General features: G+C 50.9%; 1 protein-coding gene across 8 annotated transcripts in view; it reads left to right on the forward strand.

Annotated features, from left to right (window-relative positions):
- Eps15l1 (epidermal growth factor receptor pathway substrate 15 like 1) overlaps positions 1–15,311 on the forward strand; it is an 82,504-nt gene that overhangs the window by 61,619 nt on the left and 5,574 nt on the right. For 4 of the 8 annotated variants that reach the window (XM_017795951.2, XM_017795954.2, XM_017795953.2 and 1 more), the window contains 2 exons: positions 2,826–2,958; positions 5,355–5,402. The exons of 2 other annotated variants lie outside the window; for them this stretch is intronic. In XM_017795951.2, the coding sequence (XP_017651440.1) occupies positions 2,826–2,958; positions 5,355–5,402 (181 nt within the window). The remainder of the gene's footprint in view (positions 1–2,825; positions 2,959–5,354; positions 5,403–15,311) is intronic. 2 more of the 8 variants (XM_008824661.3, XM_008824664.3) reach the window with 1 other exon arrangement.

Genomic DNA, 15,311 nt, shown 5'->3' on the forward strand with positions numbered 1-15,311 from the left:
CACTATGGAAACCAGGCTGACCTTGAACTCAGAGAGATCCGCCTGCCTCTACCTCCCAAGTGCTAGGATTAAAGGTGTGCACTACCATGCCCAGCTCACCACCCCCCCAATTTTTTTTTTAATTAGTTATTTAGAACTCAAGAATTGTTTTTCTGGAACTTTCCTTCTTCATGTTCTGAGAACGGGGAGCAGGGGGGTGGGCAACTCATTGGTCCATCTTTGCTGATGCATCTAGTGTCCAGCAGGTATTTTACCTGGCACTTCCTTTCTGGAACATTCCTATCATTAATCGGTATCTGTCCTATTACAGATTGGGAAATTAAGGCACAGAGTGATGGACAGGTGACAGTACTAGGATTCCAGCCCAAGTGGGGGAACTTGACCTATACCCCTGACCATTGGGCTCTGCAATCTGACCAAATCAGCATTCTGAAAGCTTCAGCAGCTGGTTTTGAAATAAGACTCTTGTCACTTCTTGCTTAGAAAAAAGACAAGCGCTCTCAGTAGAAGCAGTACCTTCTTCCCAGGCTGCAGCCACACCAGGCATTCTTGCACAAGGCTTTCCCACTGGCCAGAGTGGGCCTGGCTGGGAAGTGAATCTGGGGTTACAGAGCCCTGTTTTCTTGTCTGTGTTTTCACATGTATATGTGGGTACATGTATGTTGGAGGCCAGTGCTCAGTGTGGGGTGTCTTCCCTAATCACTCTTATTTGTTGAGATAGGGTCTCACACAGAACCTAGAGCTCAGAATCTCAACTAGGGTGGCTGACCAAGGAGCTCCAGGGATCCTCCCGTCACTACTTCCCTGGCTCTGGGGTCATAGACGCATGCTACAACGCCCGGCTTTTTATGTGCATGCTAGGATCTGAACTTAGGTCCTCACACTTGTGGCAAGCACTTTGCCCACTGAGCATCTCTCCAGCCCCAGAGCCCTGCTTTCTTTTGAATGAGGTATCACTTCTCCTGCCTCCCCTCCTGGCTCAGTCTCTTGCCTCCACCCATAGGTGTCTTCTGCTGCCTTAGGACAGAGACAGTGCCCAGAATGTGGCCCCATGCCTCTCTGTGGCCTCAGTTACCAGAAGCCCAGGACAGTGCTAGCGAGTCCATGCCTGGGGTGGAGCAAGCTACACCAACACTGGGTCCAACACTGACCCTCGATGTCTACCCCCTATCAATCCACCCATGTGTCTACCCACCATCGATCCATGCATATGTCTATCCACTGTCCATCTATTCTTTCTCCATCACCTGTCCTAGTTTCTTTCACGTTTCTGTGATAAAATACTCTGACAAAAGTAACTTTAAAAGAGAAAACATATTTGGCTTCTAATTCTAGGTTACAGTGATCATTGAGGGAAATCAAGCCAGGAACCTAAAGTGCCAATCACATGCACAGTCAAGAGCAGAAAATGCTGCATGCTGCAGAGAGAATGCTTGCAGGCTTGTCCTGGCTTGTACTCTCTGTTCTTTTTTTTTTTTTTTTTTTTTTTTTTTTTTTTTTTTTTTAAAAAAAAAAAAAAAATGTATGAGCATTATGCCTGCATATGTGTAAGTGCATCTGTGTCATGCATTCCCTATGGAAGACAGAAGAGGGTGTCGGATTCCCTGGAACTGGAGTTCTGGACTGTTGTTACTTACCATGTGGGTGCTGGGATTCAAACCTGGGTCTTCTGCAAGAACAGCCAGTACTCTTAACTGCTAAGACATCTCTCCAGCCCGTACTCTCCATTCTTACAGAGTCCAGGATGGTGCCACCCACAGTGGGCAGATCTTCCCAGTTCAGTTCACTATGTAGTAGTGTAGCCCAAGCTGTCCTGGAACCCACTATGTAGACTAGGCTGGCCTTGAACTCACAGAGATCTGCCTGCCTCTACCTCCCATGTGCTGGGACTACAGGCGTGTGCCACCATGCCTGCCTTGATGATCCCTTTTAAAACTCTTTCCAGATGATTCTAGATTCTGTCAAGTTAGCAATTAAAACTAATCATTATACCGTCCATCCACTCGCACGTTCATCCATCTACACACGCATTTATTCATCTACCCATCTACTTGCCCATCTACCCACTCATCTGTTTGTTCATCTACCCATTCATCCACCCATCAATCCACTTATCCATATATACATACATACATTCTCTCACACATCCAGCCATCTGTCCAGATACCATCAACCCCCGACCCATTTACTCACCCATTTACTCACCCATCCATCCACCCAATTACCCATCCATCCATCCATTCATCCACCCACCCACCCACCCAGCCAGCCAGCCATTTACCCACCCATTCATCTACCCACCCATCTGTAATTGTTTAAAAAGGGAATGATATGATGTTGACGTTTAAGCAGTGAGTGTAGAGACAGGAGCAGGAGTAGAGGTGGCAGATAAGAGTCTGGTGGAGGCAGTGTGGTTGTGCTGGCAGATAGAGGAGTTGGGCTGGAATTGACATACCAACCCAAGTTACTGGGTGGGTACAACATGCAGGCAGCTAGGACCATGGAGAGGGTCTATCCCTGCACCAAGCTGGCAGATGGCATGGCATATCACTTGGCATGAGCAGAGGCCCAAGGACCAGTGTGCAAAGTGGAGGAATCAGGAAACACCTGGCACAGGGCAAGGGATACCTGTTAGGGGACAAGGTCATTCTCTGCTGCTTGTGTCTGGTGGCTTCGTAGGCAGAGGCCCTGGATGTCGAGGGTGAAGGAATGCTGGGGAACTTCAGACAGACCCCTGGTGTCTCGCCAGGGCTCAGTGCGGGAGCATTTGCTCGGTGTCTTTTTTTTAATATCTGTTTTTGCCTCTTTCGTGTCCTCTCTTACAGCCCCCACCTTCTGGCCCCTTCACCTCCTCCTTGGGAGGCGCAGGATTCTCAGATGACCCCTTTAAAAGTAAACAGGACACTCCTGCTCTGCCTCCGAAGAAGCCCGCTCCTCCACGGCCCAAACCGCCCAGCGGTCAGTACGCTTCTTCCTCTCGCAGCGCCCGCCAGCGGGGACAGGGCGGCGGGCACAGGGCCCCTCCAATGAACAATTGAGAGTAGAGCAGACCCCAGGGCAGAGGGCCTCCCTCTGCCTTGTCACCTCCCTGTTGCCCCTCTGCAAGCTGTGTGTGCCTTGTGTGCCCTACCTGCCTGCCATCACCCTCTCTGCTGGTCCCTGTAGTCCAGGCTATATGCTGTCCATGCAAGGGTGCCTGCCTGAGTCGTCTGTGTATCCATTGCCACCCCCAACTCCATCATCCCTCAATACATGCCATGGTCCAGCAGCCTCTTGGCTTCCTGCTCTTTCCCACAGTGGCTTAGGGAAGGCTGGGGGTGCTCAGGCCTCCCCCGTGTCTGGCTGAGTGTTGGGGTGGGGTAGGGGCTTTCTTGGCTGTATTGGATGTAGCAGGATGACTCAGCTTCCTTTCCCCATTCTGCTGTCCTGTCAGCAGAAGGCTGCTAGCAGGGTCTGCTTCTCCCCTGTGACCTAGCTGCCCAAAGCCTTGATCTCCAGAAAGGGCCACTGTGCCACACCCCAGCCCCAACAGATTGAATGCTTGTGCTTCCAGTAAGGAAGGCTTAGCAGCTGAGTGAGTACCTGCCTGACATGCCTAAGGTTCTGGGTGACTCCTACATGGGACATCTTGTAGGGGTAAAGGTGGCCCACAGACCTGTTTTCCAGGCCCTAATGCAAGAGCAGGTGTTCACAGAAGTCCTGTAGCTCCTTCCCATCCCTTGGCCTGGGGCAGCCAGCTTCTTTCTAAGCACAGTTTCACCTAGGCTGTCCCATGGGACACTCATACACTCAGAGTGACACCTGGTCGTGCTTCTGTTACCAGGCCCATGGGGTGTGCCCTCCTCTCCTGAAGGGAGGTAATGGGAAGCTGCTCATCTTCAGCCTGAGCTTGAGTCTGCCCTGTGGCTCCCAAGCAGTTCACCTGCCCCAGCTCACTCAGTCTATGTGATGGCTTTTCCTACAGCCCACTGTAGGAGAGGGACAGAGGGAGGATTATCCTCAAGAGGCTGCCCTCCCCTTCTGTCACCGTGGCCCACCAGCATCCCTCAGAGACAGAGCCCAGGTTGACTGGCTTCTTTATAGGTGGATCATGAGTGATCTGACCAGTGGTCTGTCAGGTATAGAAGAGGTTTTCTATGAAGTGTGGCAGAAGCAGTGGATAAAGGGCTGGAGTCTATAGGGCACACATGAAAGAGATTCACCCCAAAGTACAGAGGCCTGTACCCTATTTATGGGCAGTGGCTCAAAAGGCTCCTTGGTGGACTTATGCAATGGCATTCTGCCCCAGACATGGAAGAAAAAGCTCGTACACATACACACAAACAGTGGGCACACATGCATTACCCACAGCATGTACATGTTGTGTGTACACACGTGTACACATACATGCATACCCTACATTGACAAGAAGACAGTGTGTGTGTGCATGCTCACTCTCATCCACGTGTACTCCTGTGCATAATCACATACTCGTGAAAGCAAAGAAAGACACAGGCTTGAACACACATGCACACATATGCATGTTTTGCGTATGTGTTCCCATGTCATGTTAATGGGTACATACCTACAGGTGAGCATGCATTCTTACAGTGTGTCACACTGCCTGTGTGTCAGACACATACACTTAAACACTTGTGAGTATGCCCATACACTCATGCACACTCCTACATGTACACATACACACGTGTTCATGTGGAGACATACACAGAGCAACTGTACTAGGACCCTACCGAGGAACCATCTTCTATATCCAGCAGGCGTAGAGCCTCCTTCTCAGTGTCTCATAGAGCCTGCCACTTCTGTGTCTTGGCACCTCATCCTGCTGGCTGCCTTTGAACTTTGCCTGGGCCACCCATTCCCCTCTGTGAGCCCCCACTCCCCATCCTGGACTCAGTGGCAGGGTGTCCACAGCAACCTGATGTCAGAGTTGAGGACTTCTCAAGAGCTGGCTTGGGGCTGAGACCCAGGGGCCTCAGCTAACACAGCCACTGAGGCCTGAGTGTACCCGTATGCCTCACTCTGCCCTCGGGAGGCCTTGCACAGCCCTTATCTCTCCCAGTACAAGGGAGACCACAATATAGACAGGGCAGGCAGCATGATGCCCACTTACCACAGAGAAAGGGAAACAAGAGATCGTGTGGGCTGCCCATGGTCATGGTGGGAAGTAGCACTAGTGCCAAGTCTGGAATGAGCGACTCAGCAGCTTCTGCCCCCACCTGGGAGCTGTCAGGAGAGCCAAGGAGGTGGTGGGTGTCCCAGCATTTTGAGAAATGGGCTTCTGGCATGTGCTTTAATCCAGAAGCAACTGCAGAGCACCATGGGGTCCTAAGCATCTCTTGTTTCATTCTACCTAGAAGCTTCATCTGGACAGAAAGGTACTGCGGTATACACGCTGCTGGGTGGTAGGTACAGAAGTATGGCAGGTGTGGTGTAAGCCAGGCATGGAGTGCTGTGATCACCTTAATTGTGTACTAACCTCTAACCCTAACCCTGCAAACCGCTGGCCTGTGTACCCTGCCGCCGTCGCTACCACCACCACCGTCGCCACAGCCTATCTCTTAATGAGTTGTGTTTGATGGGAAAGCATTTGACTCTTTTCAAGGATACTGGGTCTCTGGTCCATGCAGAGTAGGAGCCCAGCCATGCACCTCTCGTGTCCTGTCCAGGAAGGGTTGGGGCTTACCTAGGACTGGCAGATGGGGCAACCATCAAACAAAGTCCTACCATACAAGTTTGTTGTGACTCTAGCCTAGGGCACAGTTTTTGTATTCTTAACTACTTCAGATGAAATGTAACCAAACGAAGTTGGACTTTTATTTTATGGTATTTTGAGTCAGGAACTGTATATCCCAGGCTGACCTGGAACTTGTGATCGTCCCATCTCAGGCACTTGAGTGTTGGGGGCCACAGTGCCTTGTCACACCCTCCTTTTGGAATGTGCTTTTCTGTCCTTGCTAGCCTGGCCTTTTACCACTTGGGGAAGACCACGTAACCAGCATATAGCAGTGGCCACCTTTACCTGGTCACACCCAGTTGCTCTTACCCTTGGGATGCTGCTCTGCAGTGGGAGGGCTGGTCACAGCATGGCTAAGTGGGAACAGAGGAGTGGGCACCCTGCTCCCAAGGTCCCACTATGATTAGCAGTCATGCTGATGAGAGACTGATCTGCCCTGATGGTATCTTTCCTCCAGGCCCAGCATTATAACTGCATTGGAAGGCAAGGTAGAAGTGAATTTTGCTCTAATTTCACTACCTCGCACCTGGACAGGAAAATTTCTAAAACTCTGCTGGTCCCTGTGCATCTAGGCTACCCCTCCTGCTGGAGTCCCAGGGGCTGTACAGTCAGCTGCTCTCGGGGTATAAGGACCCCTTGGCAGATGCTAGGCCATCCCCAGGATATAGGGCTCAGAATGCAGGTGCCTCAAAGTCCCTGCAAGATGGCATTCAGAGGAAATTCTTTCTGTTGAAAAATGTTGGTGTGCGGGGAGTTGAACTTCAGTCAGCCCTCGGTCCCTGACAAGTCATCAGTCAGACAGGACCAAGAGCCAGTTTGAGTCTGGGTCACGTGTGGTTTCAATGCCCTGTCACTGCCCCTTGGAGCTGCTGTTTTGTTCTTTTCAACGCTGGATGCAGGTTCAGTTCACAGAGATGAACTGTGCCCATTGCAGTGCTAAGCCTGTAGGTGCTAAGGGCAGGGTCCTCCTCCCAAGTGCTTACTGCTGAGGGCATGGTTCTCTCCTGGAAGCCACAAAGTGTGAACTTGGGTGTTTGGAGAGTGATGTGCCTAGAGGTCTTTTCTAGAAAGGTCTGTCAAGGTACTGAATGCAGGTGTCAATCTGGGGCCAGGGAAACTGACTGCTTTGAGGCACATGCAAAACAGCCCTGAAACCTGTCAGTTAGAGCGAGCGCACCCACCTCCCCCAGGTAAACAGTGGTGTATTTTCTGCAACGGACGGAGATGGAGATCACTCAGAACTCACCGCTGAAGTTTCTAGGTAAAAGTTGTTGATTTGCAAAGAGAGAAACAGATTTTTTTTTAAGTACAGGAAATGGCTGTGTGGGTGTCAGTGATTGGGCTGCGCTGCAGATAGCGGGATCCTGTGCCCGGCTCCACCCTGCCACTTCCTGCCAGCGCTGCCCTGCCTTGCGGTTCCCTGCAGAGCCTGCCCGGGTGACACCCGCTCACCAGCCGGTCACCTTTAACCTTTCCCCAAGTTAATGATCATCTTTATTACTGCTCACAACCTTTTCACACCCTCAACAAGGCTAGGCCTAGGATGGGGAGAAACTCATGGCAGCTTTTTGCCTCTGCCCTGTGATGCCACCAGTGGTGGGCATCTGTTAGCAGGCAGCCTTCACCCAAGCAACACAAGATGTGGCCCAGCGTGTGTTCCTGTTGGATTTGATGCATGTTCAAAGTGAGAGGCAAAGTCACTGCTCCCCCAGCACAAGGCCCCGGCACCTGTGTGGAATCCACTCAGGGTGGTGTGGGTTCCTCACAGGGTCACCATGACCACCTCAGGTGGGGAGATAATCCTGCATGGCACAGGCATGGAGGATGAGCCAGGGCTTTATCCGTGTCCACTCCTGTGTGCACTTAACTCTCCTGTGGCATCCTAGGCCGAAGCTGGATCCTGGATGTCCAGGGCCCTTACACTGTCCTTCCCTATTGGTACCCAAACCTCTTGTTTTATTGTATACAATCCACTTGTCAAATGGCATCTCCATCTGAACCCTGCGGTTAGCACCTCTGCCCTGAACTTAACTACTTTAATTCCGTTCCCACGATGGTGGCAGAAAGATAATGAAGCAGGTACACGGGAGTTTTCAGAATGGACGTATTTATTTCATTTCAGGGGTACTGGAAGATTCTGGCACTTGCCAGGCAGCCAGGACGGGGGTAGCCGGGTCTTCTCTTAGTGCCTGCACCTGCTGAGCTGCTGTTGTCAGGCAGCCCTGGAAGAGTCTGTCCCAGGACCCTGTGTAACCAGTGAGTGCTGCACATGCAGAGGAGGAGCTCCTGTGCCAGGAACAGGTGCACTTCCGGGCTTGGGAGGAATCCCCACTTCTCCACCTGGTTCAGCATCCTGCAGGCAAACTGCAGCTTGCAGAACTGGCAAGCCAGAATTTGAAAATGGAAGTGTTCGCCTATGTTGGCACATATCCAACCTTCTGCACCCAGTGGGTGTTGGTGCCACTCAGTTGTCATCTGGTAGGCAGTGGAATACAAATGGCCAACTTGGGCCGGGGATGTCCCAGAGCCCAGGGTCCAGTCTCCAGACAGCAGGGGCCCTGCAGGTGCAAGCCTAGAGAGACACAGGGCTCTCCCTCCTGGTGTCTGCTATGAAGCTGAATAAGTAGGAACTGCTGCCTGGCTCTGGGGCACTGTGGCTCATCCTAAAGGGCTCAGGCTGCAGCTCTGGATACAGCCTTCCTACTTATGTGCACAGCAGGGTCAATACAGTCCTTTAGCCTCACACCTGTGGTCAGTGGCGATGTGGCCATAAAGAGAGCCAAGTAGGACCCTTTCAGGCCCTATCTGCTCTTTCCCTGGTGCTTACACCTGCAGGAGCTCCCAGTGGGCCCCTCTGACCTTCCACCCTACAGCATAGTTCCCATTGCACCTACAGCATTCTGTGGTCATTTTATTGAACATGGGCTTGGTGTCTCCCTGCCCTCACTAAAGTGGCATTCTGGCTACATTGACACTTTGTGTAGGGAGGAGCGAAACCAAGGCTTGGGCGGCCCCCATGACTTTGCAGGGCACGCTTAGAGGCAGGGTTCCCCCATCGCCTGGCTCCTATCACATAGCATCTCCCTGATCCCCTCCTCAGGTGCCATCAAAGAGTAAGTGCAGTCAGGAAACCTGCGGGTCTGTGTTACTTGTGCTGTGAAGACTTGACAGGTGCTGGGTGTTATGGCTCTTTCTTGTGATCCCAGCATTTGGGAAACTGAGGCAGCAAAGTTCAAGGTCAAGCCTGAGCTACAGAGGGAAGCCCTGTCTCAGAAACACCAAAAATCAAATAACTACCAAAAAAGCAGGACAGGTGATTTGTAGCAATTTGTGTCATCCACACTAGCCACCTATGCTACCCCTCAACCTCCACCTCCCACCCCCATTTTCTTTTGTAGGGCTGGCATAGCCCCTTCACCAGTTTCATGCCAGTGATCATGAAACTTGTAGAAAATTGCCTGTCTGGGTCCCTCTTGCAGAGGACCCGGGTTTGATTCCCAGCACCCACATGGTGGCTAACAACCTTCTGTAACTCAGTTCCAGGGGATCTGACACCTTCTGACCTCCACGGGCATTGTACAACATGGGCACACTTACACACATGCAGGCAATACACTCATACACATAAAATAATAAGAGAGTTGCCTTTCTCACTTCAAATCTCTTTCGTCTTTTGTGGACCCAGCATATGGCCACTTTCTTCCTTTTTTCCATATGTCATCCTGGCTCCCCAGCTCTGGAGATTCCCAAGCCCCTGTCTGCCTCACAGTGGACAGAAACAGCCCAGCGCAGGTGGAGAGTAGTAAATATTTGTTCAGCTTTTTTCCCTAGCTCAGACCCAAACCTCATCCTGTTCCCTTCAATGAACCAAGCAGGTCTTCTCAAAAATTGGTAAATATTTTTGGTGGGAAATCTAAGACTATGCGATGCGATCGCGGGGACCTCAGATTTTTATCTCCCGGGCTGTGCTGCTCCTCTGGGCTTTGATCTGCTGGGTCTACAGGACTCTTGCCTGCAAGCCCTGGGTGGCCGTAATACCAGGATTGTCAGGACGAATTGTTCTCCTGGCATAGGAGTCAGTAGGGGAACTGAAATGTGAATGGAAAGAGATCCTTTCCGTGACAGTTGAAAGTCTGAGCCAGAAAACCTGCTTTCTCTTTCTCCTCTGCCGTGACTTAATCTTTGTTTTTGCTGGTGGGCCAGAGGCAGGGGGGACAAGTGGCCAATAGGTGACCCTGCCCTGGCGTGGTGTCCCCCCCCAGTCCCACATGGATGAACTCACAGAAGGCTGGCAGTGTGTGTGCCTCCGTGAAGGACATTGTGGGGGTCTATTCTCTAGGACACCTGACAGTTGTGTGGGTGACCGTGTGAGGGTACACAGCAGTGTGGGAGCGTCCTGAGTTGCAGAGGGTAATAGCTGGGGTGGGGTGGCTGCCCTGACCACAAACCTTTGGTTTTTGGTTTTTTTTGGTTGTTGTTTTTCGGATTTTTTTCCCCCTGTATTTATCTCTCATCTGCAGAACTGCATTTTCCAAGCGTAGCAGTGAATTGTATAAATAGAATTCGGCAGGGTCTGGAACAAGCACACTCACTCTCGGGTACGTTTTTGTTTTAAATTATTTTCCTTTTGCAGCACGGTCTTATAGCCCAGGCTGGTCAGCTTGGAACTCATGATCCTCCTGCCTTGGCCTCCCGGGTGCTGGGATTAGAGGCATGCCTGACACTTTTCCTCATTTATACGGACGTTGGAGGCATGCACAACCATTCCTCGTTTATGGAGGGCTAGAGGTGAAACCCAGGGCTTCCTGCATGCCGGGCAAGTGCTCTACTGACTGAGCACTAGACCCTGTAGCACCCAGACCTGTGACTCTTCTCTTGTGTAACTGCCCTATGGGGGTAGTGGAGCTAGCTGTTGAGATTCCGTTGTTATCAGAGCCTGACTTGGTCACCCATCAGGGGGATTGCTGAAAAACCAGCTGGAAAAGAAGAAGGGACCTTTTACAAGCCCAGTTTCCAGCCACACCCACCATGGCCACCACTCCTGGCTCTGAATATCAAGAGAACGAATGGCTTTGAAAACTTGAGAAATAGAAGAATTAAAGAAATTTCTACCAGGGTGGGGCCAGCCACTAAGTAATTTTTTTTTTTTTTTTGATAGTGCACGCTGTGGTAAACCATTCTGCTCATATTGTTTTTGCCGAAGTCAGTGCCGTGTGTGGTTTCGGTACACCACTTGGGTGACTGTTGAAACTGCTGTGGTTTCGAAATCAGTCCTATTTGCCTATTCTTCAATCTCTCCTCCAGCTAATGCAGCAGGACCAGGGGAGGCATTGTCAGCCTGGCAGGGGTCTTTAATTTCCAGTGCCCACATTCATTGCCATTGCCTTTGGCTAGACTGTGGGGAGGGGGACATGAGTGTCCCACGCAGATGTATAAGAAAGGTCACCGGTCCAAGCCTCTCCCCAGGCACCGACTAGCTTTCATGCAAATGATTTTTGTTGTTTTTCTGTTTGTTTTTCAGACAGGGTCTCACTGTGTAGCCCAGGCTGACCTGGAACAGACTGTGTAGTCTAGGCTGCCACCGAAGTGCTGGAATTAAAGGCGTGCACCACCACACCCAGTCAAATTACTCTTTCTTATTTTATTATTACTGTATTATTTGGGCTTTGTTTTTGTCTCTTTTGTGTGTTATACTACATTTACTTCCTTTGGGGAAGGTGTGTACCAGCCACGGCGCAGGGAGCCGACGCTGGCCTCCAGCTCCTGACTCTCCTGCCCCCGCCGCCCGTGTTCCTTTTCAGTCTTCTCCAGTCTCTTCTCTCTGGTCATCTCTCTGTACTCATGTCCCAAGAACAAAAATCACTGTCACCCCTTGCTTCTCAGGGACTTGAGCAGATGAGAGTGACTATCACACCCAAGATAAATACCACCTCAGAAAATCAGAAAGTGATTAAGGGGTTAGCAGAAGTAGTTACATAAAAGCAGGAACTGAACCCAGAAAGTTAAAAAACATACAGCCTACAGCGGCTGAAAACAACCTGGATACAGAATGGGAACCTACGAACGGGGGCTGTCACTGCTGCTCAAACCCTGGGCACAGTGCAGAGCTGCTAGTGGCAGGGACCCTCAGTGCTGTACACCGGCACACCAAAAACAGGCACCCAGAGAAAACCGTTTCCCTCCTCTGAAAACAGGAGGCAAGCAGTTGATGTGGCCCGGTTTCAGAGGTTTCATAGGAACACAGTCGCAATTTCGCATGACAGCAGCGACTCTTGGTGTGAAGGGTGCTTTTCATCTTTGTGGCTCTGCACTCACTCACCTGGTAGCGGTGGCTGGATTCTTAACCGCCCCTCCCAGCAAAGCTGTTTTCTTTTAAATCCTCCAAACCAGGGGAGGATTTAAGCTTTTCTCTGAAAAGTTGAAGAAAAGCTCAGGAGTAGCTGGCTCATTGACACGTTCTGTGCCAGGCCACTGTTCTTGGGGACCCATGTGGGGCCACCTCCCCTTAGGTCTTCATATTTTCAGATCTACCCAGTGTCAAAACACCCTATAAGAAATGCTCTCCTTTTTAAAAAAAAAAAAATTACTGTTTTGGTTTTTCAGCCAGTTCTCATGTAGCCCAGGCTGACCTCAAACTATGTAGCTGAGGATGACCAGGAACTGTTGATCCTCCTGCCTCCACCTCCCAAGAGGTAGACACGTTGGATCACGGGCGTGTCCCACCATGCCTAATTTATGAGGTGCTGGGGATGGAACTCAGGACTTTGTGCATGCTGGGAAGGAGTCTACCAAATCAGTCTGCTAGACTCAAAGTCAGTCCTCCTGCTTTAGCTTCTCAAGTTCAGAGACAACAGGCAAATAGCATGTTTGCAACCAGCCTGGGCTTCATGAGACCCTCTCTCAACAAAACAATAAAACAGCAAAAGCACCAACTACTACTGGCTTCCTGAGAGGCCCCTCTGTGTCCTCATAGGGTCAATCTTTGTGTGTGTCTATGTCCTGGTCTCTTCTTAGGAGGACCCAAGTGAGGGTTAGGTGGGGTTAGGGTCCACTGCAGCAAGCTCATTTCATTCCATCGTCCCTGTTTCCAAATAGAGTCCTGTATCACTGGGGTTTGGACTCTGCCTGTGACCTTGGGAGATGGGATGTGGAGATTGACTAAGAGAAGCAGTGCAGGCTGAGTGCATGTAGGGATACGCGGGAGGTCCCTGTGCTCCTCATGACCCTCTAGCAGCACGTCTGGCCCTACGTTCCTGGGGTCTTGCCCAGGCTGAGGCTGCAGGTTGAACACAGGAATGTCTTTGTGTGTTGCAGGATCTTTAGAAGCCATGGTAGTTCGAGGCAGGGGTCTCAGGGAAGAAAGAGAGCTGGGCAGAGAGCAGGCAATGAGGGCTGAAGGTTCAGGCTTCAGGTCGCTGCAGAAGGCTGTGAGGTAATATGGCCTTGAGGAGGGCTAGTGAGGTCCTGGACCCTCCTGATACTCAGGTACCCAGGGGACAGGAGCTTGTGGCAAGCTCCTTTACCTGCTGAGCCATCTCAGGCCACAGGCTGTTAGAAGGCTGTGTAAGTCGGTTCTGCCAGGTTCTAGGCAGGTGTCCTAGGCTCAGATGTGCTTGCCTGTGCAACCAGATGGCCAACGTCAACCTGGACCATAACAGCAGGCTCTGGTTTCCTTTTGAACATTGACTTTGAAACTGCAAAAGTCATTGTGGGCAGATCAGTTAACCTCCAGGAGTTGTGCTGATCTGGCCTTCAGGGTTGACATCTCAACCATCTTGCGTGTCTGGTCCCCTGGGTGCTCAGGTCACCCTGGATATACACTGAGTCAAAGTTGCAGCATCAGGCAAGAACATCAGGCTGGCTTACCCTGGAAAGCTGCAGGTTCTGAATGAACTGGACTGGGAGTTTATTCCTTTGCTGACCAAGGCTTGAGATTTCTGGTTCCTGGTTGAAGGAGGATCTGGCATGTTGGCAAGACTCACTGGAAGAAACTACAGCCCCTCAGGTCCCGTCCCTCAATCTCTCAGCCTCAGTTTTTTTTTTTTAGTTGTGAGCCTTTCTCCAGCTGTGTTGTAAAAATAGACTTGGCTGGGACCTGGGCATCTTGGTGTCACCTGCTCTGTAAAAGCCCAGGAAGAGGTGGTGGTCCATTCACCTGGCAGCCAGCTTACCTGGCATGCACCAAGCCCTGGGCTTTATCTCCAGCACTGCAGATACTGGATGAGGTGGTGCATGCCTGGCATCCCAGTCTGGGGAGGTGGAGGCAGGAGGACCAGGAGTTCAAGGTCATCCCCAGCTACACGAGACCTTCCTCAAAGAGGAAAAAAAAATTTTGTTGATGCTTTTCTGCAGTGTGTGTTAGCACTCTGCCTGGAGTCTGCTGTGGTGCTCCAGAACGCTGTGGAGTGTGCTAGGAACTTTCCTCCCATCCCTCCTGCCAGATGTTTGTGCTGTATCGTTCTGCTAAGCCACATTGTTTTAACTTAGTGTGACAGTAGATGTCTAGCCATGCTAAGCTAAAATGAATCACTTTGAAATGTGCCTGCTATCAACATTCTTTAAAACATGCTTTGTTTTTTTAAATGCACATCTAGTGACTTCAGGGACGTATAGGCCAGTGACAGCTCAGCACACAGATGCAGTGGGGACTGATGTTACCAGGGTACTCACCACCTTCTCTTGTGTTGAACATTCAAGGCCTCCCAGCTGAATGTGGTGTCACATACCTGTCACCCTAGCACTCAAGAGGTGGAGGCAGGAGGATCGGGAGTTCCAGGTCACTGTCAGCCACATGGCAAGTTTGAGGCCATATGCTTTGAGAGGAGAAAGGAAAGCTCCATAGCTATCGTGCAGTGATTAGTGGTATCGCCCGCAGTACTGCCACAGTGCCGCCAGTTTTCCCTCTTCCGTGGCACACCATGTTGTCACTGTCTGCACACAACCTTTCAAAAGATTGATATATTTAAAAAACAAAACTTAGCTATGTGTTTGTACCTATATTTGTGTTTGCAAAGTAAGGATGAAGGCCAGAAGGGGGTGTCAGATCCCTAGAACCAGAGTTATAGGCAGGCAGTCAAGAGCTGCCATGTGGGTGCTAGGACCTGAAGTCTGGTCCTCTGCAGGAGCCACCAGTGCTCTGAGCCTCTCTCCTGCCCCTGTATGTGAACTTTCTAAAGACAAGTCTGGTTCTAGCTACCGAATGTGTGTGTCGGTTGTGCATTTGTGGGACCTTACATGGTCTTCTTGGACCAGGCCCGGTGGTGCATACCTGTCATCCCAGTGCTTGGGAGGTTGAAGCAGGAGGATCAAGAGTTCAAAGCCCAGCCTGGGCTCCACGAGACCAGCACACACAAAAAAAACAATTAAAGGAATTGTCTTGTGTCACTGAGCCTCATTACATCTCTGCCCAGTGTAACATGTGGCAGAGCAAGCTCTGAGCATCCATAGGGTTCCCAAAACAGAAGTGAGTGTACCCAAGGCCTGCCTTGGAATTCCCTGGTCTCCCCGGAGAGACAGCCAGGGTCCCTCTCTGTCCATGGTGAATAACTTGTGTTTCTTTTTTTCTCTCTTTTGTCCT

Source organism: Nannospalax galili, unplaced genomic scaffold (assembly GCF_000622305.1).
Source record: "Nannospalax galili isolate Female #2095 unplaced genomic scaffold, S.galili_v1.0 scaffold529, whole genome shotgun sequence".
Classification (NCBI taxonomy): domain Eukaryota; kingdom Metazoa; phylum Chordata; class Mammalia; order Rodentia; family Spalacidae; genus Nannospalax; species Nannospalax galili.